We start from the raw sequence: 25,413 nt of genomic DNA, 5'->3' as shown, positions 1-25,413 counted from the left end.
TAAGGCATTCAAAAAAGAAACATCGTACATTTTCTAGCACATAAGTGTGTTTAAAAAGGTATATAATTTATAATAGGGATGTTGACGGAGCTTTAACTACATTACAAAAGCTAAACTATAATATATTTACATGTGAGCAGTACTTACTGTGTGGGTGCGTCTCTGTTGATGTGTTTCCATGTGATTCTCCATAATTTCAGCAAGTGATTGTAGTAAGGGATATTAAACCATGGTATTGATAATACTTTTACAGCTCTGCTTTGGGAAATGCATTACTGCTAAATTAGTCCCTGAAAATCTAGAGATATTAACACTGTTGAGCATGAAGGCAGATGGGATTTGGATCAGAGACCTTTATTTGTAGTATGATACTAAGGAGTCATTACTTTAAAGCAGGAACTTCGTTTCCTTGAATATTAACTCGAGTTGGGGATTTTACTTCCGCTTTGGCATGAACGAGCTTATCATAAAAGCGTAAATGGAACTCGCTTGGTATTGATTTTTCTTATGCTCTAAAAAGATGCTTAAATGAAACTCTAGGTACCTAGATAAAGACCTTCACTGAATGCAAAGTAAGCTTAATTGCAGTTCCCTTAACAAGCTGCTGGAGATGAATTTTTTTCCACTACAAAGCCCTTTCACCTATTTAGATTGTTTCTCTTCCTGTGTCTGCCAGGATGCATTAATTCAGGTATTTTTTTTTTTTTTTTTTTTTTTTTCCTCCCCCCCCCCCCCCCATGAGAGGTAAACTGCAGCTTAAGGAAAGGAAAACTTTGCCAGTAAATATGTGGAGAAAAAAATTTCAGTCTTGGGGAACTTGATTTCTGAGGTCTCAGTAAGAGGTTTTAGCCTTCAGAGAGAGTAACTGTCCTCTCCTGCTTCTGCAGGAGGGGGGAGGTGGGCAGGGATGCATGTTCTGACCCCGCCACAACAGAATTACAGCAAAACCAGAACCTGAACGGAGGTTTTTCTAACATTAGTCTGAAGACCTGACATCTGCCAGATCCTGCGACTGTGCCAGAGCCGAGGTTGGATTCATATTTTTTCCTTCCAGCACCACAAGCTCCAGAGCACGTAGGAAGGTCCGATTATTCCCTTCGTTGCAGAGACTTGAGGCTGCGGAGGAAGAAGCAACAGTGTGTTCCCTGATGGTGGAGACTCTTTCTCCTGTAGCTCCTGCTTGTGCTGCTCTCTCGGAGCCCTCTTAATGCTTAATTGGCTTCTTTTCATTCTCCTCTTGGTCAATTTTTACCCCTCTGATGCAGGGGGTCTGCTGGAGGCTGCGTCTGTGCCTGCTGCCGGGTCTGTGTGGTGGCTGCGGGTCCTGCAGGGACCTGCTGTGACTGACGCGACCTGACTGACGCCGCTCTCCAAAGGGCCTGCGCTCGGAACTGCCACCCCCTCTTCTGGGGACACCCCTGTCACCAGAGACGCAATCTGTCCTCTCTGTAATTTGCTTAGGGTCGATACATATAAGGCGTGATATCTGTGTTAATTACGCAGAATGCCTTCAAGCCCCTCTCTCCGCTGCTGTGCGAGAAACTGTTTCTGCAGAAAATGTCAGACAGCTAAAAGATGGCATAATTTCATTTTTTTTTATCATGAAGTAAGGAAGCCGGGTATTTAGCACACTCGGGGGCAGCCAAATAGTGCCAGGGGAGCCCCTGGCTGAGGTATAAGCCCAAGAAACCTCTTGCTTTTCCCCTTAGAGTCAATCTTGCTTTTGTTCACGCTCCAAAGAGTGTAAGTTGGGGAATTTTGCTGAGGATTTGAGTAGGAAGATAGAGCAGCTTTGCGTCAGGTGCAGACTAATTATTTGCTGGGGTTCTGTGCTATTTGGTTTTTATTCCCTGCGTTTTCATTAAAAGCTAATGAGTTTTTTCTTCATTCAGAACAATAGCTTGGCCCCTGACAAGTTGTTGGTTATTTTTTCTGCTTGGACTCAACTAGCTGTTGCTGCTCCATAAACTTTATGGAGAAGTGGATTAAAGCACACGAAGTTCTCGTAATGCAAATCCAAATGGAAAGGAAATAGGATTTGGTTTAAGTAGCTATGTGTGCAGAGTTTTTGTTGATCTTTTTTTTGTTACTGAAACTGTAAGTGGTGTTGGAAAATATTCCTAATACTAAACCAAACAAAATGCCTTTGTTTGTGTTGATTTGTGTTGCAGCAGCTCATGCAATTTGGAGCCCCGCTGTGTTTGGCGTGATACATGTATGTACACGCTGCAGCCTGGCTATATTTGGGTTATGGTATCTTGTATGAACACGTGAAACCCCCGTTTCCACTCCTGCGTGGGGACAGCAAGAAAAAAGTGCTTTTGGAGTGACAGCCCCCCCATATGGGAATTATCCTGTCAAAACAGGGACCTGTGACTTGATTCTTCACCATGGCTGACGTGCGTAACAGCTTCTCCTGCCGTTAAGCCGTTAAAGGTGACTTATTCCTGCAAGTAACTTTCCTGATTGGGCCCTTGTTCTTGTTCCGAATGGTTTAGTGCAGCCACGCAGCAGTGCATGAGCCGTGCCTCTGCCGCACTGCCTCCTGCGCCTCAGACACCGGGAACAGTCTGCTCGTTATCGCAATAATCCTGCACCTGTATCTCGTTATAGGGGACCACCTGTTACCTCCGTGTTCGCTTGAAAAGCTGGGTTTGATGTGGTGCGGTTTGGGTGGAAGAAAATTGTTCTTTTTAAGGGGCTGAACGGGCTGATGGAAACTGTCTTTCAATGCTGGCATCCTCGCACGGCTGCGGATAGTTGAGCCTGCAACACTGTGGCGCGGAGGAAGGCTCCTCCTTGTCAGAACGAACGCTGTCTTTTTTCCTACGACACTGAGTTGTTGCTCTTTGGTAGCAGCTTTTTAGAGCGTTTTTATTTGAGGATCTCAAAATGCTACAGTAAAAACAGGGAAGAAACATCCCCTTGTCACACACAACCGAGCAAAGCTCTGAAATGACTTCTCCAAGGTCGGGCGGTCAGTGGTGCTCGCGGATGCACTCCACTTCCCGGAGTCTGCCCACCTGAGCGGGGCATTTCAGTCTCTGCTTTTTAACCCCTAATTGTGTGAGTTTTTTATTTCTTGTGGAGGTGCATGCGTGAAATTTCAGTCTGTTGTAGCATAGAGGAAGGTGCTTCGCTTACTCTTCATGCCTGAGAAGTTGTCCGTGGATGGCAGACGACTGTGGTACCACCTCTGCAGGTGCCTGATCCCTTTTGAGCCAGGGACCTGCAGCTTGCTTCTTGGCGTGAGAGGTTGGCAAGGCTGATGCTGAATGATGCACCTCCCAAAAGGAGAAAAGTTATTTTTCTGAATTTCCTTGTTCTCCAGAATCTGCTGTTCTGCACTGCGTGTTAGGATGGCTGCTGGAAGCAAGTGAGCGTAGAGCTGGGAAAAGATTTGATTAGATGAGAGCTCGGGCAGAAATTTTTTGCTGTGTGGGGAGTGAGCCCCTGGCCCAAGTTGCCCAGAGAAGCTGTGGCTGCCCCATCCCTGGAGGGGTTCAAGGCCAGGTTGGACGGGGCTTGGAGCAACCTGGGCTGGTGGGGGGTGTCCCTGCCCAGGGCAGGGGGTGGCACTGGGTGGGCTTTAAGGTCCCTTCACACCCAAACCATTCTATGGTTACTTCTTGGGCTCTTTCCTGTTAGGAAAGTTGTGGTGGGCTGCCAGGGACCCCTCTGTTCTGTCGCTGACCCCCCATTGGCCTTTGGTAAATCTCAAAGTCAAATCTTCAATCGGTTTTTCAAGGCCTTTGAGCTTATAACATCAGCAAGACTGTCATGGTGTCTGGCACCCAGTGGGGTTTGTTTTTTTGAGAAGCTGGTCTGTGGAAGGACAATCTTGTGCTTGTTACATTCTTCACAGCCAGATTGTTCCTTTTGGTGAAGAATTGAAGTTTTCTTGAAAATGTGCCCTTGAATGCAGGAGCCCAGGGTCTCCGAGAGCTTCATGCTTGGAGCAAGCAAGGGGAGGCTGCAACCTGGGATGTGGAAAATAAAACACATCTAAAATACTCTGTCACGTCTTTCTGCAGCTGGAGACTTGACGGCGCCTCCACTGTGTTTCTTGGTGGGAGGAAGAGCGTTGTAACCTGCGTCCCAGGCCTTGGTACCCTTTCATCAGCGCTTGATTTAAACTGTGGGGCACAGTTCCTCTGTTTGCTGAGATAAAACTTGTTTTTAGTGTTTGAATGCAATTAACATCAGCTGAAAACTCACCTTTCTTGCTGTTTGTTGTGTGTTGAATGAGTAAGCAGCTGTCTTTACCTCTGTTATCAGCAGTTTGGGCTGTGTGTATTCAGGAAACACAAGGCAGAAGCTTGAAAGACCACTTTTCCCCTTTGTTTAGGGCGAGTAGTATTTTCTTCTACAGGTAGGCTAGATGTGCTCCATCTATATTAAAATTTGATATTAACATCTGTAACTGCAGTATCTAAGTGCCTTCTGCATAAAATCCAATACCAGCAGCAAATTCCCTCACAAAATGCCTGCTTACAGAAAAATTCCGTGCAACATCAAGTCTGGGGAGGTAGTAGCTCCTGCTTCCACACGCAGACACGTCGCTTTGTTAATTTGTATGTGACCGCCTGTCATAGGAAGTCCATCTTTTTTTCCCTACCACTCTTCAATTAAGGATCTCAAAGCTTTTTTCCTACATTAGAGGAAGATTCTTCATTCTAGTGAAGCAGGTAGCGTAGTCCTCCGCTTTACAGATGGCTGATTGATGCAGAGGTCATGTGCTGAGGGCAAGAACAAGGAATTGGACGTAGCTCTGGTAGTTTGGCCTCAAGATGGGTATTTCCAGCCTCCTCCTTGTATGTCCTCCAGGTGTGAAGTCTGTACATACCCAGCATGAGTGTTCTTGCAGCAGGAACGTGCTGCCTTGGCCCTAAATGACGAATCTGGTTTAAATCCACAAAAGTGGTTTTAGGTTTTGTATAGAACTTCAGTGAAAGGTGGGAACCAGGAGAAGAGACGTCTCATGCTGTAGGCAATAAGATTTGTGTTTAGCAATGATTCCCTTTCACTAAAATTGGACTCTCCTTCTCTTTCTAGGAGAGGATCAGCATGATGCTGGCTATGGACAGGACAGTTCTGATGAAAATCAGAGCTGGAGTTTGGCCCCTTCCATGACATCTGATGCTTTGCTGCCATCAGACTTCCAGGACGATGGTAAGTCACTGATGTTTTCTGAAGTCCTTGAGTGAAGAAGATGGAAAGATAAGTGCAATCTAGTATGACTTCCCTGTTGTCATCCATCCATCTTGTAATGTTGGAGGCGTTTGGGGTTTTTTTGTTGTTTGTTAACTGGTACCTGTTTTATCAGTGACTATAAAATGTTATGACAATTGCAAATTTAGTATTGCTAAGTTAAATGTATTTATTGATTATCTTGGTGTGAACTGGATTGACAACAGTGATGGAGAAGAACAGAATTTGACCTGGTGGATACTGTTTTCCGAAGCTAATGTGTGATTTCTGGGTGCATTTCTTCTTGGGTGCTCAGCCTCACACTTCAAAGGTGCTGAGTCTTCTCAAACCTTGTCTCCCCCCACCCTTTGAAGATTAGACCTCTTTAGAGTGCTTTGTTTTGGAGAGCCTTTTTTTTGGGACCTTCTAGTGCTTGGGAATTTGGGGGTTATTCTTGCAAGCGTAGAAGCCCTCCCAGGCGAGCAGTGGATGGGAGCTGGCATCCAAGGCCAAGGGCACTTTCCAAAGCATTAAATATTGGACGAGGGTTTTCTGGGCAAAGAGTTTCTGTGATGCTCGCGTCTGCGTGAGTGGTGGTTTAGGAGTGATGGATTTGTGATAAGCTATTGAAATGGAAGCCTCCAGAGCTGAGATTGTTCTGATCTTCTCAGGGGTTATCTCTGGGCCCTAGTGAAGGCTTGACTGCTTTGGCCTCAGATTCTCAATCTCCCGCTTCCCACAGATCATGTTTCCTCCTCCTCTTTCCCTTCCCTTGCACTTTTCCCCTACGCTTTCTTACCCCCTGCCCTGGCCTTGTCCTTCCTCTTTCATTTTTCTCTGCTTCCGTCCCTCCTCTTCTCCACCTTTCCCTGCTCAATGTACTCTTTCATGTCTACTCCCACTCTCGTTAGTGAATCGCTAGTCATCAGTCAAGAATACGAAGAAACAAGGGTTTATTTGGGATGAGGCCATAAGTGCTGATGGGCACCAGAGTTAGCTTCTCCGCGCAGTGCGGAACGCCAGGCCTGTCTGCTGCATGTGTTGATTCATGCTATAAAATAAATGGCTTCGTTTAGACTGATTAGAGACAAGGTTGGTCTGATAGCTGGTAATTGCAGCATGAAAAGAGGTGTGGAGTTCGGGATTGGTTGTTTTAAATAATCTGTGTGCTCAGATATGATGCACTTATGCCGAGTGCGGATGGAGAACGTGTGACAAGGATAATGGATGTTGGCCTAAATGGGACATGAAAGGGTGCTGAAGACCTCAAGCTTGGCCTCGTCAGGCGAGCAACGTCTTTATGAAGTCTAGAGTTTCTCCTGGCGTGTTTATTAAGCTTGTCTAAGGAGATATTTGCTTTGCTAACTTTGAGTGGTGGTTTTTGGCAGCTCCGAGGGGCAGAGTTTGACATAACACTTGCAAGGTATGCAAACACTTGGCACCACTGGAAGTTTTCAGACACAGATGAAATGCCAGGCTCGATGGAAGGGTGCCCAAATGGGTGAATGGCGAGGAGATTGATAACATAGAAAAATTACATACTACAAAAAGGAGGGGGGTGGGGAAAGCTGGCATCGAGAGCAGTTACATTAAAATGAGGTGTTAGTTCTTGGAAACTGGTCAGAATGCTGGATAACAGCAAATCGTGGGCTTGACGCGGTGTGTGTTCGTTCTGGATGAAAGTTGAGCAATTTTGGCTGATTAGATGCAGGCTGTTGGTAGCCTGAAACAACGACGTTAAAGGGAGAAAAGGCTGAACACAGGTTTTTGGAACCTTTTCTCTGCCCTGCCATGGTTCGTAGGGGCATCATCAGAATGAATTTTTCTAGATATCTGCCAGGGGGATGGCTGTGGATCGGGGCTGTGATTTCCTCTGGGTTTTTGAATTTCTGTGATGACTTACTGACAGATTGTTTTGGTTACTTGGGGGATTATTTTTTTTTTTGCTTGCTTGTTTTCTTTGCTTAATTTTTTCACTGTAGAAGATGAAGGCACAATGGTTTTTTTAATAGAAGGGACAATGATTTTTTTTTATTAATTTAAAAATTAGTTTAAATTGGTACTTCTAAGTGGATTAAGCTGAAGGGCGTGTCAAACAGCCTCGGTTTCTGAATGACAACATCCTTGCAGGAAAAGTAGAAAGTTTTAAGATTGCATGAGCTGATTTTCGTCTTTTTGGTTTTCCTTGGCTTCTCCGAGTGGGAACTGTTCACTTTTACTGTTCCCCTTTTTGCTTCCACGCTCTCCTACCCGTTTAGCCGGCAAGGTCCCTGGAGCCTGGGCCACCACGGGCCTTCGGGGTGCTGCTGTCACACAGCCGGGTGACCCAGAGCTGCTCCTTTCGGGCAGCACAGGTGATGCGTGGGGGTGAGCCAGCCAGCCAGCTGTGGCCAAGAAGAATGAATTGGCAGGTCATGGGAACATCCTTGTCATTCCTGTGGCTTTTTTCCATCCCTTCTTAGCCCTGTTCTGCAACAACAAGAGGTCATGTCCTGAGCCGCAAGCCCATAGCACTGTTAGAATTCCTGAATTCCCCAACTTTATTAAGTCAAGGTTTTAATGGAAGCGGGTCTCTTGCTGGGACAATGCTCACTACTCTCTATCCTCACTGTGAAAAATGGGGGAGTTTGATCCACTGCTGTTCATTTTCAACAGGCTTTTCCTTGCTCGCTCTGAACTTCTCATGGGAATCGCAGAGAACGTTCCAAGTTGTCTCTGGAGGGAGCGAGAGGGACTGAGCGAGTTGGGGATGACTTTACTCAATGAGGCATGGCCCAGCTCTATAGGATCGTCCCTAATGAGTGATTAAGAAGCTAATGTTTGTACAGTGCTGGGAGGCTGGGAAGCGCTGTGGAAGTGCTAAGTACTGTTATAATGATAAGTATTTCTTAGGAGACACTTCCCACGTAATGTACTCCGCTCAGACCACTTGAAGACTTTTCAAAGATGTTTTGTCTTTTAGACTGGTGGATCACTTAATTTGCCAGCATTCGTTTGTTTGGTTTTACCGAAGCGTGAGGTGGATACCACAGAGTCCTGAGGGGCGGGAGTTGCGCGTCTTTTATGTTAGCACCTCTAGATATTGCTTTAGCAGTTGGGGTTCCCCGCGGCTCCTTAGCGGGGTTTCTGCGATGGTTGTGGGGTGTCTGGAGGGATGCGGAGCCGGGATCCCGGTGATTCGCTTGGCGGGATGTGGAGCCGGGATCACATGGAGCTGAGGGGTGAGGGCCACTGTGCCTTCTGCCACTGCGCCTGGCTGCCAGCTCTATGGCCGTGGCACAGCAACAAAAGCAACAATATATTTTCTTCTGTATTACACAGGTAGCTGTTAGCGCGTGGAAGGGAGCATAACTGAGAGTGACAGGGACGTACTTGATGGGTTCTGTTAGGCATGGTCTCCGGCGTGAGAAATCTTGCCTCTGGCTTCCAAGATTTTTTCTGTCATGTCAGCAGAGAACTTCGGCCGAGCATCCTTACAACTCATTTGGTTCTGTGTGTTGGGGTTTTTTTAGATACGCAAGTTCAGAGTATCTTAAAACCAAATCCTTTAGCAAAAATGCCCTTTGCTTTATAAAAATGTGCTAAAAATGGCTTTTGTCTTAAAAGGTGGGGAGGGTGGTAGATGGGATGGTACTTCATTGTGCCCCAGGGGAATGGGATGAGGATGGGGGAAACAGACAAAAAGGCAAGGTGATGCTAAAGGTTTTGAGGGGGTTAGAAACTGTAAAGAGGTGGCACGTCTTTAATCCATCTCCAGGTACTTCTTGAACCCATTTGCATCCTGGAGAAGGCCCTGTTTGCTCATGTTTGGCTGTCTAGAACATAGAAATGGGTAGGGAAACAAATAAGTACCAAAGTGAGTTTTGTACATAACTCTTCAGAACCCAGATCCTGGCATGCCAGGGTGCAAATCCAGGGGAGAAGCCTCTAAACTTCTTTCAGACGTTTCTTGCTCGGACCGTGGCAGCCTCCAGCCTCTGCGTGTGACCCGCGGTGTTCCTGTCTCCCAGGGCGTCCCCTGGTCCCTCATGGTGGTGTTTTGGAGCAGTGAATCCTCTCTCCCTGAAGTCCATACTGTTGTGAACCACGCGTGCCTCCCTGCTTGTAGTTAGTCCTCGCGTCTCCCACTACAGCTCCTGCTTCTATTTCCCCAGTGCTTCCTACACGCTTCTAAACTCTGAGGAATCTCTTCCTAAATATGGAATTAATTGCTTTAATGCAGCCTGCAGGGGTGTTCTCAGTGGTACCTGGGGGTGCGGGTGGGTGCAGCCTGGCTCGGGTGAAGGAGGGGGTGCGTCGTACGGGGGTACAGTGGTACAGGGTGGGCAGTGGGTGCTGCGCGGTGTGGGAGGGGGTGACCTGGGTGTGTGGGGTTGAGCGCACCTCAGAGGTGTTGGTGTCAGGGTGGGTGTTGGGGGGGGTGGTGGTGGTCAGTGGGTGCACAGCGCTCTGGAATGGGTGCGGGAGGGGGGTGTGCAGTGCCGTGCAGGGGGGGATGCCCAGTGCCATGCGGGGGCGGTGTACAGGGGTGCCCGGTGCTGTGCGAAGGGGTGCGCAGGGGGGGTGCCCAGGGCGGGGGATGCCCAGTGCCGTGCAATGGGTGCAGGGGGGGTGTGCCCGGTGCCGTGGGAGTTCGCGGCGTGGGTGGGGTTTCGCCCGGTGCTGTGTGGGGGGTGCGGGGGGTGCCCGGGGCCGCGGGGGGGGGGGGGGCAGTCGTAGCGGGGGCGGGCGGGGCGCGGCGGCGGCAGCGGAGTTCTGCAGCGCCCCCTTGTGGCCCGGGCGGCGCCGCTCCCGCGGGGCTGCGCGATCGAGACCCGCGTGGGCGGCGGCTGCTTTCTCGTTACTTTTAAATAAAAAACGCAACCAACAAACAAACCAACCCCAAAAGAACCCCAACCAATCAACCTCCACCCCCCGCTCCAGCCGCCAACGCAGGTGTTTCTGGGAGTTCCTTCTCCCGCCGCGGGAGCCCTGTCGGAGCCGGGTGGGCTCCCGTGAAGCCCTTGTGTCGGTGGCGGGACAGCAGGTCTCTGCTTTTCCAAACCAAAAGTGGAAATTGTGGTTTTCTCCCCCAATGACAGCCTGATGTCTGCTGCACCAGGAAGCACAGCGGTGGTGGGGCGCCAGGTGACCGATGGAGGGGGGGGTCGTGTGGCTTGGGGCGCTTAGCCTGCGCTGTGGCCCAAACGCTGCCGAATTTCAGGTGTAATAACAAAATGCATGAAATAAAATGCAGACTAAGAGCCTGCTTCAGAAACGCTGAGTATCTGCGAGTTTGATGGTCTGTATAGATCAAATCCTGAATGCCCGCAGATAAGTGGAAACGCCTCTTACGCCGGAGTTGAAAGCTTTATATTTTTCTTTTCAAATACCATTAGAAGCAATTATCTCTGCCTCCCTGATGTCCAGAAATGTCTTTTGTTGCTTTTGACCAGGTTATTATAAACTTGCTGTTGACGTACAAAACAGTGTAGGAGCCGTTCGGGGAGGGGGTTTGTGAGGGGTGCGAGGGTTTTTTTCCTGGCTCATTTTCTTCCTCAATCTCGAGAATCATCCAAACGACCCGAGGGAGCGAGAGGTTAAAGCACAGATCGGTTATTTCTCCTCACCACGGCTTGGGGCAGGTTTGACCAGTTCAACCTGAGTTTTGCCAAGGGGAGGAGAGCAGCCACAAATCCATGCATAAGAAAACAACATGTTTTCAAAAAAAATATCTACTTATACTGCTTGACAGTTTGTAAAGAAATCAGACTCCCTTAAAGCTACAGAGCTCATGGGCTTTGATTTATCGTTTTCTGAATGGAAATGCACCATAACATTAGCGCTTTCAAGCCCGGTGTGATAATGTCTCTGGCATTGTGCAAATAAGTTCCTGGAACGGTACTCTGGCTGGTCAAAAGGTTTGGCTATATTTTATACAGAGCAACTCGCCTCACCTCTATATTAAGGATTATTTGTTCGGGGTGGAGAGGAGGAGGGTGGGTTGCTTGCAGGCTGCCAGAAATAGATGCATAAATTATATCGGAGAGCTCAGACCTGTGTGGAGAACAAGCAGCAGCGAGAGTAATGCTACCAAGATTTTCAGCTTTCATTTAAAACAAAGAAATGAAAAAAACCCACCAAAACCAAACCCAACCCAAAGTGGCTTCATGTTCTTGTTTGGGGTTTTACAGCTGCAGCAAATTGTAGCGCGAGTGATAGCAGCAGAAATCCTATCAGGCTTGTGGCCATCGCTTCCATCAGCTGGCCACATCGAGCTGTGGATGCTGGTCCCGAGGGCACCCGACCGAGCCCGCAGCTTTGTGGGTGCTTGTTTTGAGTTCAAAGTCATTTTTCCTCAAGTGGAGATGTTTAGAAGTTGGTGTGAGAGGCTGTTCTTGTGCTAAGGGCGTCTGTGGAAGGGTGGGAGATGGGAAGTGCCTTCTGTCTTGTCTAATCTCCCTCCTAATCTTCCCCTGCACCCCGTAAAAGCATTTTCTTCTTTATGAAGTGTTGAAATAACACACCGAGGGGAGGACTGGAACGCAAATCCCTGTTGCTGCTCAGCCCTGTGCGGGGCCGGCAGCCTGGATCTCTTCGGAGGGACCCGTCCGGTGGCTCCTTAGCGCATTTTTGGGACATAATCCTGACAAAAACCAGATCGGGCTCCCAAATCTTTTAGTCTAGCCTATCCCTTAAGCTGCCACATCTAAATGGAATGTGATTTCATGGTGGTTATTTGCAATTGAGGACCATCAACCTCAGGATTCAAGTGCTGGCTTTAAAAGCATGAGTTGTTTTTACACAAAATAATGTGTTTGTGATTTGGTCCCTGGGTGTTGGATGCCTTGGGTTGTGGTTTGGAAAGGGGTTTCTGCCCAACTGCTGGGATGTTTGTTTGTTTTCTTTTTTTTTGTTTAAGCTGATGTTCTCAAGTAATTCCTTGATCGCAAGAGCTCTTAAGAAAAACGGAAACGTTATGAAACGTGTGGTGTAAAATCTCAGCAGTTCGGTGGGTCTGTGGGGCCTCAGACAGGAGTTATAATGGAAATTGCTTAGAAGTCAGTGAAACGCCGATAACTTATTAATGCGGCTTTTCTAAAGCAAAAATCCTGCCGCCTTTGCTGTTTGCCGACAGGGAAAAAGCATAATTAAAGTTTCTTTGTATTGCTTTATAAGTGCAGGATCAGATGAACAGATTTATTTTCCGTACCTAGAGGACAGTCTTTAACGACAAGGTGTTATGTGGATTTTTTTTTTTTTCTTTTAGTAAGCGGCTTAACAGCAGTGCGCTTCTGTGAATACAGGGCGTGTTGGCTTATGAACACAGCTTAAAAATAATTGTGGGGAGGATGCCCTCGGCCCGTAGATGGTTTCAGCGGCTGGGGGGGGCTCAGAGCCGGCGCTGTCGAGTGCGTGGTCCCGGGTGATGTGGCAGCTGTCAGGAGCCGGGATAGAGCTTCCTCTCATGGCGAATCGCATGTTCCTCATGTCAAACACACGTGAATTATCAATGCGCAAGTTACTGTTGTGCTGGGGGCTGGGTAACTTACGCACCCGCCTCCTAAAGGCCTTTTTATTCATGAGTATGTAAATCCAAGGCGTAAACACTTTGTGTGTCTAGATTCTCCCCAGCAGAGGGATCGATATGCAGGAAATGTAAGTTAACGAAGTGTCAGGGCAGAACTTCATCACAGTGTCTCTTCTGCCCTTTTTCGAAAGAAAGTGACTCCAGTTTCCTAAATTACCAGGCACCAGCGTCTCTCGTTACTGACCTGCTTGGTGGGTGGGATGCCGAGGTGCAGTGGTTGGGCAGCGTGGCAGAGCTGTCGGTTCTGGGTCAGCCCTGTGGCCATGCAGAAGCAGCCTTGGGATGCCCAGAGCCCCTGGTCGGCACCAAGGGCCTCACCATGACTTGGGAAACGGTATTTCGCCCTTGCAGAAGTGCCAGGCATTGAGTTCGTTGGCACCAGTAATAATGGGCTTACAGCAAATCTAGAATTGTCATTCTTTCACCAAATACATGAGTAGTACGACAAAATATTGGGTGGGTTCTGCACGCGTACTTCATCAGGAACAGGGGTAAGAGATGCTCTAGATCAGGCACTTGAAATGTACTGGGGAAGTGCATTCCACTGGTTGTGGAATCTCCTTCTCTGGAGATATTCAAAACCCATTGGAAGGATGCGTGCCTCTTCAGCCTGCTCTAGGTGACCCTGCTTTGCCGGGGGGTTGGACTAGGTGATCTCCAGAGGTCCCTTCCATCCCTGACCATTCTGTGATTATAGCAAAGATTTGGGTTTCATGTTTTTTGGTATTAGAATATTGAGTGTAATGAGGTTGTTAGCAAGGGAAGTGAAGGACGTTCTTCCTCTGCTCGAATGACTTGTCTGCAGCCAGGGTAAACTTCTCTTCGTTCCTCGTGGGACATGTTTGTGTGACAACTTGAGGACAAAAAGGCGAACGAGACACGTGCTTTCCCTGTGTTCCTGGTACCTGCACACGCAAAGCCTTGGGGGAGAAGCGAGGTATGGTGCGAATAAAGACAGCCTCGTCCCCCAGACACGTTCAGAGCAGTGTCTGCTCACCTGGGTGGAACTGCTGGTGGGAATGACGGTGGCCGTGCCCGTATCTCGCAGGATCAATCATGAAACACTAACAAGTCCTGAAATACAAAATTCCCAGCTGAGAGAAATGGTCTGGACAGCAATAAAAGCCCCTGCTATATATACATTAACACATACTAAACTACTGCTGACTTCATTCCGACTTAAGCATGTGCTTAGACGTGTGGTTCAGTGTGAGCCACAGGGAATACATTAAATTATTACTCACGTTATGTAGTGCTGAAAATCACTATGTGCAAAAATAAAGCTACTGTCCTGAAGAATTTAATTTGAAGACTGGTTATAATAAATTCTGAAGTGAAATGTGTTAAAGGACAACTGGAGGGAAGAAAAGGCCTCTTTTCTTTTTCTTTTCATTTCTTTCATTTCTCCTTTAAATATAAGGAGTCAAGTACAACTTTATTCAGCAAGCTTCTCCCCAGAGCTGTTGTACTCACCGGTGGGTTTACTCAAGCAAAGAGGCCACGTTGGATGTTCTGTCATTGTCATTTTGCACGAAGGCATTGTGTGTGTGTGCGCGCACGTGTGTATTTTAAACAGTAGCTTTGTTTAAGGCTTACGGTGATGAACTACATCTTAAAGCAAGTTAAACTTTTATTGTTTAACCCTGGGAGAGATTTGGCAGTTGAAAGAGATTGGGTGTCCGGATTGATTTTTGGTGAGCAGTGAAGGCTGGCTGCGGACGCGTTACCTGTGTGCGGCGGGGGCAGCGCTGGTGGGGCATTGAGCAAACACTGGGACTTCTTCGTCTAATCCAGTGTCACGGGAAGAGCAGCCGAAACAATCGGCATCATCCTTCACCCTGATAATGCTTTCTCGCCAACTAATAGCTCCTTGTTCATCAAGGAAACGAATGTGCGCGGAGGTGACACGCTCTTCACCCACCGCTCTTTGTTCTAGGGTCCTCCAGACTGATTGTATCAGCCCCAGCACTGACAAATATCCCCCCAAACTTTAACACTATGTAAAATTGAGTTATGGGGTTTTAAGGTTAGACTCCTCTGGCTGAAGGTTGATTGTCTCCGAGAGATAAAGGAATCAGTACTCAACAATAACAAAATCTTTGCCATAGGATAATGCCTGTTATTGAGCTCACAGCTCTCTTTATTTGGTTACAAAGCTTCACCCCTATTTTTTTTCCCTGCACTCATAGGTTGAAGTGGGAGCTGCTGTTTGAAATTGGTGAATTGCTGCCGTTCCTCTATCCACCCTCACCCTGTGCTTGAACAAACGCTCTGGCAGATAGATCAATTCCTTCAAACGTCCCATCACCCAGGGCTGTGTCTCGGCAGCTGCAGTTTTTAACTGAGTTGCCCTCACAATGGCACCTTCCCAGCAGCGACGCAGTGCGAAGATGCTGCTGGCGCTTGAGTAGCTTTTGGAGGAAGAAGCTGTGAATTTTTGCTTGGACAAACCCAAAGAGCTTACTGTGTAAATCAAAGAATAGCAAGAGGAGAGCGTTAGCCTGGTTTTACTGTAATATTAATCGGTTGGAGTAGAGGAAATAATTCCCATTGAGCTGGGGCCGATGTGGAGTGTGAGTGGCTCGACCCGGGTCCGTTACAGAGCCGGTGGTGTAGGTGGAGCCCCAAACACCTTGTTCAGATTCTCTGGCCAAAGAACTATTTTGCATTTAGTAATGGGGCTTGGCCATCTGCTGTACATGAAAATGATCCAGCATCACTCTGCAGAGGATCAAACCATTAACAAAAATGATGGAATTTGGGGGAAGAAATCGGAAGTTTATTTTAACTTTAAACTGATGGTATGTGGGGCAAAGCCATTCAGTGCTCAGACACTTTTATGTTGAGGGCAACAAGAGCCTGCCAAAAGAGATACCTAGGAGGGGCTGTGCTAGCGGTGGGCGAAGAAGTCACAAAACCCAAGGGAGGACAAAATTTAGTGGAGTGAAGCTCCCTGTACTCTCTGAACTCCTTCCAAATCCTGGAAGCGCTCTGCCTTTCCTGATAAACACCTGATGCATGAGGTGTGGGGAGAGGACATGCATGATAGGGATGAACTTCCCTTGAAGATTTGTAGCAGGCAGGCAGTTGGTGTCAATCTTTGGAAATATATATAGAGTGGTGCTCTCCACCCCCCGTAACTTGTGTTTCTGCTTTACCCGCTTTTAATTACCTAAAAAGATGGAACTCTGCTGTCCCCCAAAGGCGGTGGGCATCTGCAGGAGAGGCCTTTGGCTCAGTGGAGCTTTCAGGTCTACCCTGATTTCTGCTTCCTTAAACTTCATTCATATCCTTATGCTTCAAAGCAGAGCGGATTGTTCCAGAGAGCTGTGGACTACAGGATGAGTTCAGAGATCCCCTGACCTTGGAGGGAAACGGTTTCCATCCTGTTCCTGTGCGCCCCCATCCTGTGGTCAGTGTATTAGGTGTGAGTTGCCAAGATTTTGGGCCAGATCCAGTGCTGGGGTTTAGCCTGTGTTGATGTTGCATCATTGCTGGAAGAAGCCTGTTATCCCGACTCGCCTCCTCTCACTCCGTGGTAGAGGTCCCTCACCCCTGGGTACCGTGCAACCAATTGGGTTTTGACATCCTCAATAACATTGCAAATTGTTATTTTCTCCTCTTTTACTCCATAACATTCCCTGGTGCTGGATGTGCTCTGGATTACATTTTTTTGTTACCCTGGTTTATTCTGTAGTAGGATGAATCTCATTTTATTATTCTATCCATATTCCTAACCTCTCTGTGTCCCCTACTATTATTTCCTCTGCTTTCACTTGATATTTGCATTACCACCTAATTTAGTATCTTCCTGCTCATTGAATTAATGGACTGTTTACTTGCCTTAGATAAAACGGGGACTAATACCCTGCAGTACCCCAACACAGACGCTTCTCCCCCACGTGACAGAAAGCCATTTATCACCAGCTTTTGTCTGTGGCCCTTGGGCCAATTTTCAGTCTGTGACGATTGCTTCTATCCAAGCCGAGGTAAATTAATTTTTTCAGTGAGATTTGCTGTGGCACCACATCAAACGCTCAGTAAAGTCTCTAGATATATTGCATCTTCCACATTACCCTTCATCTGCTAATTTCGTAGCTTGATCAGAAAGGCTGACCGTATGTGCCTAAGGTCATTCGCTCTTTACAAAACCCAAAGGTTGCTTGTTGCTAAGAAGGCAATTGTAGCTTAGCTTATAAAGTAATTTAGTCCCTTTTTGATTTTTTTTTTAAAATCTGTTCTGTTATTTTATGAGGGTGACATTAGATTTGCCAGAGCCTTTTCCAGCTTCACCTTGGTATTGTATTTTTACACTTTGGTGCTACCTTTGTTTATTGCCCTTTCCGTATTTTTTGCCCTTTGCTATGGTTAGAAGGGAAGGCCAGTGGTTTGGTAAGTTTGGGAACTTTGTTATTGTAATTCCTGTAAGACTGCATGCAAAGGGAGACTGCTGGGAAGGAAAGCACAACCTTAGAAGTACAAAACAATAAATGGGTACATTTGTCTACCCTTTTCCATGCTCACACCCCTGTTCTCGCTCTGGTCTAGGAAGCCCATGGCTACCTGAGTAATCTCTGTAGCCATCAAGGAGCAGAACATGACTTTGGCTCCCTTGAGTTGTAATGGCATCTCCCAAGTAAGTGAGAAATCTCCACTGTTAACTTTTAGCTACGATTGTCACCTAGTGGGTGTCAGGGTGGTGACGCTGCTCTTGGGATGGGTTTCCACTTTGCTTTCTGCCAAGGTTGGTTTGAAGTTGCTTTATTTTCATCTGTAGGTAGAAATTCCACATCTGCTTCGAGTGTCTCCCTAGATCTGCTAGCTCTACTGGACCAGATCCATCAGCTTTGATTATTTTGTTGGGGAAAAAAAATGCATTTATTTTGAATCAAGGAAAAATTCTGTAACCCTCATCTTCCCCCAGCCTAGGAGAAATCTAGCTGTGAAAAAAAACCCCAAACACAAGCTTTTCTTTTCAAATGCAGTTGGAATAAGTTGATCAGAAATACTTCAATTTTATATTTAAGGTCTTGCAAAGCCATTCTTAATTTGTTTAAGAAAAAAAACCCCAACGAACAGAAAAGCAAAGCAAGAAGACTGAAAAACACACAAACTTTTATGATGGAAAACTAACCAGCCCTACCAAAGGGAAGTAAGACCAGACAATATCAGTATTTGAATATTCTCTTTTCCTCTGTTCTTTGATATGCAAACTTGCTGCTGATCAAAGAACTCTGGGAGGAGGAGGACAATAGTGCGGATTGTGGTGACTTTGGGTTTTGGTTCCTCGATTTGATCCCATGATGGCTGGGGTAGGCTTGGGAGCGATGAGCACCGCTTTCCTCCCCTCCCCCTTGGTCTTCCCGTTCACGCCCTGAAGTCACGGCTCAGCAGGGGAGCTGGGCTGTCTGAGCCAGGGGCACCCGCACAAGCCCCGAGGTTGCAGAAACTGCCATAAAATGGCTATAGCTCTGCTGTCTACAAAGCCCCCATCCCTCTTGGGTACCCCAGTATGCTAAATCTGTGGGTTCAGGCTTGGGGCAGGTGGTAGGATTTGCTCCTTTAATCTTCAGTGTCTATTTATTACAGTGGAGCTCCAGGGCATCTGAGCATGGCCTTTCTCGCCAAGAGACCATAACAAATGGATGCACTACCTCTTTGACACACAACCGAGGTTTGCGCACCACCTATCTGCACGATTCGGTGCTGGCTCTTTCTGTCTCTGCTTCTTCTTTTGTTGTGGTGCTTATAAAACTAGGAGGGAGCAGGAAGGGCTTTGAATGCAAAGAGCAGCTCCGGTTGACCGTCCCCACCTGCCCCTTCGCTTCCTGGCCAGTCCCTGGGGACATTTTTCATAGGGGGGGATGCTCACCTTGTGGATGAGAAAAAGCTCTGCCCCAGGCCATGGGACCATGACTTAGAGTAACCCGTTTCCCTTTGTTTACTCTTAGGTATTGAACCCTTTCGCAATTGCTAATTATTTTTCAATTGCCCAAGACAAATGAGAAGGTTAGGGAGGTGCCATTTCTCAGTGACCCTGCCTGTCAATTGCTGTGACGCTTTATTAATGTTGGGGCTGGTTTTGTTAGATTTTTCTTGTTGGTTTTAAAGAATAAGAGGGAAATATCTGGAACTGCAGAGGTAATTTAAGCCTTTCTCTGTCTCTGAACGCCACCAGAAATTAGCAGACTAATGACACCGGTGGGGAGTTCCATCTTCTCATTGCAACTTAATTTTATTTTAAAGGGAAAAAGTGTCCTCAGAGAAGGTGAGGATCCACAGTAAACCTTAACCTTATACGAGAAGGTACAACAGTCTTGTCCTAGTCTTTTGGAAGATGATTTAATTCTTGTTGCAGTGACATTCTGTGGTATGACCCCGGTATCAAAGCGGTTTTGTACCAAGTTATGGCTCTGAAGAGTTTGCAGTTTGAACAGGCAAACAGACGAGGTAAAGGATGACGAGGGGGGTGATGCGAGAGCAGAGTGAAGGGATTTGACTCCAACACCAGGTGTTAGAGGTTAATGTCAGACTAGGATCAACCCAGCACCCTCCAAATTTCCGTTGTAGTTTGCGAGGGTGAGTTTGGGGATGAAAAGCCAGCAGTGTGATGTGCACGTGAGTCCTGGCTTTGCCACACTGACTCTATTCAAGCTGAAAATAACATTTAGCTGAAAACGTTGATTCTTAGCAGTTGAGTGACCTTGGCTCGCAGGGGAGTTGTCCTCGCTTGGATTCGGAGGAACAGGGGACTGCGGGGGCCACCCAGACCCCAAGCCTTTGTGCTGATGTTCTCAATGCCATCGCCTTGCTCTGGAGTCAGAGGGAACATTGGCTTCCATCTCCATGTCAGAATTCCAGCTCCCTGGTAGCGTGAAGCTTTTAATCCACGTATGCAAACGGCCTGGGCTTCCCTGGAGGGGGGGACTGCACTGTGGGGTGTCACTCTGGGGGGATCCGAGGCTGCTCCCCGTGCTCGTCATGGGTGAAGGGTACAGGCTGTGCGTGCTTCCATGGGAGCCAGTTCTTGGCAGCTTTTGCAGGGCTGAGTCTCGTGGTTCCCTATTGAATGGGGGAGCTTGAAAAAAATCCAACAAAACAACAAAAAAACCAACAAACCCTGCGCCTTTCAACATGAGATGTATTTTGCAGCCTGTCTCCAGGCAGCTCGCAACCCAAAGGGCATCACCGAATGCGCCAGCAACAAAATAGCAACTGGGGGGAGGGAACAGGAGGACAGAGGAAGATGGAAAACCTCCTATACAATAATTAGAATAAAATTGGGGTATCAAGAATACAGGGGTCAGCTTCTGTTCACACCAATATGGCTTTCACCTTGTAGAGAAAGGCCTGCACCAGGTAATTAGGTCAAGTCAATGATTATATATCTTTAAGCGAAGTGGAAGGGACTGTAATTGTGATGAAATTTGTTTGAAGAGGGAAAGCATGGGGAATTTTGTTTAAAGGTAACGAGTTCAAAGGGTAAATGAAGTTCAAGGTTCAGTTCCTGTTCACTCCTAACAAAAAAAAAAAAAAAAGGAGAAAACAACACCCATGCACACCAAGCAGCCAATATTTCTATCAGACGAGTTGCTTTATCTTTTGGAGAAGGGAATGGGATCATATCCCTGTAGGAAAACTGGAATTAAACCAGTGACAGCTCTTTAATGGGGCTTTCTTTCTTTAGGAGCCAACAGAAGGGTAAACCTTGTGTAATGGGTTTTTTTCCTAGTTGGTTTATTCTTCCCTTCGGAGCGCGCTGCCACATGCAGCCACCTTGCATGCAAATCGGTGACATCCCGGGAAGGGCCTTTCCTGTGATATGCAGATACCCACTCTGTTCATGGGAACTTTTCAGGGGAGGGGAAGGCAGCTGGGCCACGAACGGTGGGGAAAACTGCCCACCTTGGGGGATTTAGTAAGATTTCAGCTTCCCATAAATGTGTTTAGGTGGAAAAAAATTGTGTTCCTATTCATGCTTCTGAAACGGTCTGTTTTCCTCCCAGTAGATACATGACTTCTCTCGATGGTAGTGGGTGTTCTGGTTGGATGGAGGGCAGGAGCGACCTTCCCTGGAGCTCGGCTGGGAAGCACTTGGGCACTCTTGGGCCTGGCAGAAAAGGGCGTAAGAAAAAATAGTCGATGGCTGCCCTTGCAAGTGGTTGGTCTAAAATTGGTGTAGAAAGATGGGCTAATAGTTACAAGTCAGGATCTCTGGCCTCTTCCTTGCAGCGTGCTTATGTGATTTTGGAAATGGTTTTGACTGTGGCACCGAATATGATCTGTAAACCACCAGTGCATCGGTCCTGGGGGTCTGGAAGCCTCTTCTACCTGTGGCCACAGCTGGGCACGTTTGGGCCCAAAGAGTTTTGCAACCGATGCTTGGAGGTGGCTCTGCAGGAGGATTCGTCAGTGCTTGTTGTCCCCTTTTCTGTGTGGAAACAAAGAGGGGTTGTTAGTGGTGGTAATGACCATGCTGGTTTTCCTTGCATGAGTCTGGAGCCTTGCTGCTTTTTTTCCCCTCATTTTGGGACAGGAGGCTCACTCCGGGCACAAAAGAGTGTTGTTTGACCTCATCTTGAAGCTAAACCGCAGAAGTTTAGGGCTTCCCTCGCTTGAAGGGGAAAAGTACCCCAGGAAGACCCTAAACTGGATAGAGATGGGGGGCAGCCCCCAGACACCTCGCGTGGTCAGGAAAGCTGGCTGTGAACTTGGTCTGGCGCTCGCACAGCCTGGCCGTACGTGAGTGCCTGGCGCTGGGGACACGCCACGGAGGAGGACACGGTGACACGGGTCCTGACCCATCCTTGCTGGGAGACCACGAGACCAACGGAGCCGGGACTGGGAAGGGGTGGCTGGGGAAGGGCAGAGCCTCACCTCTGCTGAACCCCGGCTGCAAATATTTCCACCCTGGCCAAATTTAGCAGAAGTTCAAGGAACAACATTGCAACAATATTAATGACCCTGAAGGGCATGAAAAGTTCAGAGTTCGCCTTCTGTTTACACCACTGATGCTTTTCTCTCTTTTCCTATTGCACCCGTCCAATCTTACGTTTAAATTGGGTGTCACTGGTCGCTGTTAGGATCTGTTTTGTGACATTTCAATCTGTTTTAGGTTTGTGGGTTGTTTTTTTTTTCTGGAAAAATATACAGCGGTTTTGTGTGGATAATGGAGGGCGAAGGGTGGGAGCGCAAGGGTGTCGGGTCCGTGGGGGAGCAGGGTGCTCTCGCCAGCAGTTCAAGGTTCACTCTTTGTTCGTGTGTAATAAAAAGTCTTCAGTTATCAGGTATTTAAACCCAAATCAGCAGTTCCATATCCGTAACCTGAGCTTAAGCGTTCCTCCGTCTAATGGCCGCGCGGCTGTCGTTTGCAGCGAGTTGGGTGACACTCGATTTGTACTCGGTGACGGGAACAGATGGGTCTTCATTGTGAGAGCCCGCCTGTATGCAAATGTGAACGGAGTTTCACCCGCGCCCGCGCCTGACCTGGCCACGCAGCGGCATTTCCCCGGCGCGCTCAGCCGGGGGGGGCGGCCAAGGGCGATAAAAAATGGCACTGGGATAGTACCAGCGGCAGGTCAAGTTTACCATCCGTCTTTTCAGCGGGGAACCGAGATGGCAACGCGGTTATTTAGTTTCAGTGTTGATGTTGGTTGCAATAAACTCCATCATTTCACCTGTTTATGAACCCAACCTCGCCCCGGTTTCTCGGCAAAAAGGCAAATGAGGGCGGGCGATCGGCTCCTTCTTTCTGCCGGGATGAGGAAGGGTCCTGCTCTCTGATGGGGTTTCTTTTATTTTTTTCCTCTTTTATTTGATCCTGCAGTCCGCATCGTTACATTTTTCCTTCCCTCCCCTTTGTATTTTGAGGTTTTGTTTATTTCTTCAGAAGAAACAGAAACCCGTCTGTGCCGAAATGGGCTTTTTTATTATTTAAAAATTGAGAAAAATGATAATTGATGCCGGAATAAACAAGCAGCATTTTAGGCGTTGGTTAACAGTTTTGCATGTACATAGGCGGGATACAATATATAATAAATCTTACCATTTAAATGTGCAACCCTTCATTAGAGTGAAAATATGAACAGCTGTAATCGCACATTTACGCCGGCGACAGAGAAAAATCTGGTTACAGTTGTAATTTTTCATGCTGATGAAGAACTGGGAGCAGGTTCGAACACTGATTCTGTAACTGGGTGGAATTTTATTCCTCCATCCCCTCTTTCCCCCCCCCTCACCTCCCTCTCCCCCCCCGCCGCCTCTCCCCAGCCACAGCCAGTAGTGTAGCAAATTAGCGTCTTTTGCTCACAGCAATGCTCCGTTTTTATATTATTCTCCGGCTCATCAGAAAAGTAGATTTCTCATGCCAATTGTAGAGCCCTCTTGGCTGCCGGCTCCTGCGGGACTGACCCCCCAAACCGTGGGTAGGATGAATGGTTACCCGGCCCCAGGACATCTGTTCTTCGAGGGATGCTGGGAGCCGGAGCCTGGAACTGATATAAAAGAAACACTCGCTACAAATAGAGTAAAAGCTTCTTGCTGCAGTAAATCTTATTTCTTGCAACTTGGCTTCCAGCAAGCGACCGGCACGTCTTGGGAGAGGAAGGGGGGCTGAGAGGGCAAATGCTTTTTTTTATTATTATTATTTTATTTTATTTTTATTTTTTAATGGTGGAAATGTCCGTTTTGCAGAACCGGAGCCTGGAATGCAGTAGCTGTAACCATTGCAAAGCATCTCGAAATCTTCCTGTCTTGTTTTTATAGTTTATTGTTCTTTCTGTGTAAAAAAAAAAAAAAAAAGAAAAAAAGAAAAAAAAACAAAACAAAACAAAAAACCAACAAAAACCAACCAACCAAAAAAACCCCCCCAAAAAAACCCCGACCACCAAAATGGAACTCTCATATATTTTTAGGCAGTTGAGCCTCTGCTCAAATCATCATGAATAGAAATGAATGGCCAGAATTCGAGCTGGTATTTGTCCAGTCGGCACTTGTCATAACTGACAGGGATGATGAAAATAAGGCACTTTGTACATATCGAGAAATTGAGGGCTTCTGAAATGGTTTTATTCCCTCGTTTTTAGTCATTGAAAAGTGGGTAGATCATTAATTTCCTGTCCTGGAATAAGGAACTGCTTTGAACATGGGGAAGGTTTCATACATACATTTGTAACACAAACATACACTGCTGCTCTCGGACGGATGATTGCCGTTTGACCTAATATTCTTACCTTAATACGCCAAGGTCTTTATTAAACCATTACTTAGGCATCACTTGTACGGACTGCGGGTCACGGGCAAAACTCGCAGCGAAGTCAGAATAATTACTAAATAAAACTGAATAAAGACTTGAGGATTTGGCCCATTCTTTGTGACCTTGAAATTGCTCTCCAAGGAAATTCTGGCAGGTAAAGAGAATTGGATTTATATTCTGATGTATGAAATTCTGGTCGTCTCACTTCAACAGAAAACTGACTGTAGGTTTGTTCAAATTTATGGGACTAACTAAAGAATTTGTAAATGATTTTTTTTCATTATTTTCTGGAGGAAGAAAAGCTAAGGGTGACTATTAGAAAATTATTGGTCAACCAAAAGCATAATTTTTACCATTGAAAGCAGCTTAAAAGAGACTGGTTTAAAAGCGGTGGGGAGGGAAGGAAAACTTTATTTCAAGCAAGTTGATCTTATTAATTACACTTAACAGTTTTCTGGTTATTTGCCAGGCTAAAGGAGCTTTTTTGTAAGTCAGGCTATTTTATTTGAAAAATATAAAATCTTGGGAAGCTGGAAGCTGCTGCTGGATGCGAGAGTGCCTACGTGCTTATTACAGACGAGTGCCCTTTGGCAAATAACTGCAGTGCTCGGCCGAAGTGCAGCAGCTTCTCGTTACTGTCGAGGACTCCAGCACCCCTTAAAGTGTGACTGTTTCTCATTAAAGGAGTTACAGAAACAATCTGGCTAATTTTCCCTAAAAGGCTGCAGCGTGTTTCTAGAACGCTCAAATTTTATTATTTCAGCCTCATCCTGCCGGTCCCTCTCACTGGAGGGGCTCGGTGGGACCCAGCCCCCCAGCCCCAACTTTTAGTATCTGCCCATCCTGGGGGTTTAATCCAGCCCTCCCCGGGGAAAAGCGGCACCCGCTCCTGTCCCCTGGCTTTCTCCCCTTTTCCCCCCCATCTCCCCTCTTTTTCCTGCCTGCCACATTCCCCCCAAAAATCCCACCCAGGTGAGCTAATAATCAAGGGAAGACCAAATTATTTGACTCTTTTCTGCTGTGCTGCCACATGAAACCTTTTCTCTCTGGCATTTTGGGTGCCCTACGATTTTAAAATTTTTGAATGATATTCCATCTTTTTCTTTTTTTCTTTTTCCTCCTAGTATTTCCTAAATGCAGCGAAAGGCAGTTATGGGGGAGTTTTGTGTGTAGATTTAGGTAGTGCTGATGCTCGGGGGAAGCATCTCCCTTCTGGCCAGCGTCGCACTGCGGCTCAGGGCAGCGCTGGCCCCTTGGGGTCCCGGTGGGTCTCTGGACCCTGTACAGACCCCGGTGGTGGCCAGAGAAGGGGGTCCAGGAGCCGGAGAAGGGGTCCAGGAGCCATCTCGTGGCCACGGTGCCGAGCCGCAGCCACCCTGCTTCGCTCCGAAGGTGGGAC

At 47.2% G+C, this 25,413-nt stretch overlaps 1 protein-coding gene across 2 annotated transcripts in view; it reads left to right on the top strand.

Moving 5' to 3' along the window:
• The window catches only part of SKAP1 (src kinase associated phosphoprotein 1), a 156,407-nt gene that overhangs the window by 25,949 nt on the left and 105,045 nt on the right, over positions 1-25,413 (top strand). For both annotated transcript variants that reach the window (XM_054224741.1, XM_054224740.1), the window contains exon 4: positions 5,056-5,172. In XM_054224741.1, coding sequence (XP_054080716.1) covers positions 5,056-5,172 — 117 coding nt within the window. The remainder of the gene's footprint in view (positions 1-5,055; positions 5,173-25,413) is intronic.

Source organism: Rissa tridactyla, chromosome 19 (assembly GCF_028500815.1).
Source record: "Rissa tridactyla isolate bRisTri1 chromosome 19, bRisTri1.patW.cur.20221130, whole genome shotgun sequence".
NCBI classification, from domain to species: Eukaryota; Metazoa; Chordata; class Aves; order Charadriiformes; family Laridae; genus Rissa; species Rissa tridactyla.
Note: the sequence above shows the minus strand (reverse complement) of the source record. Positions and strands in the feature narration are given on the sequence as shown.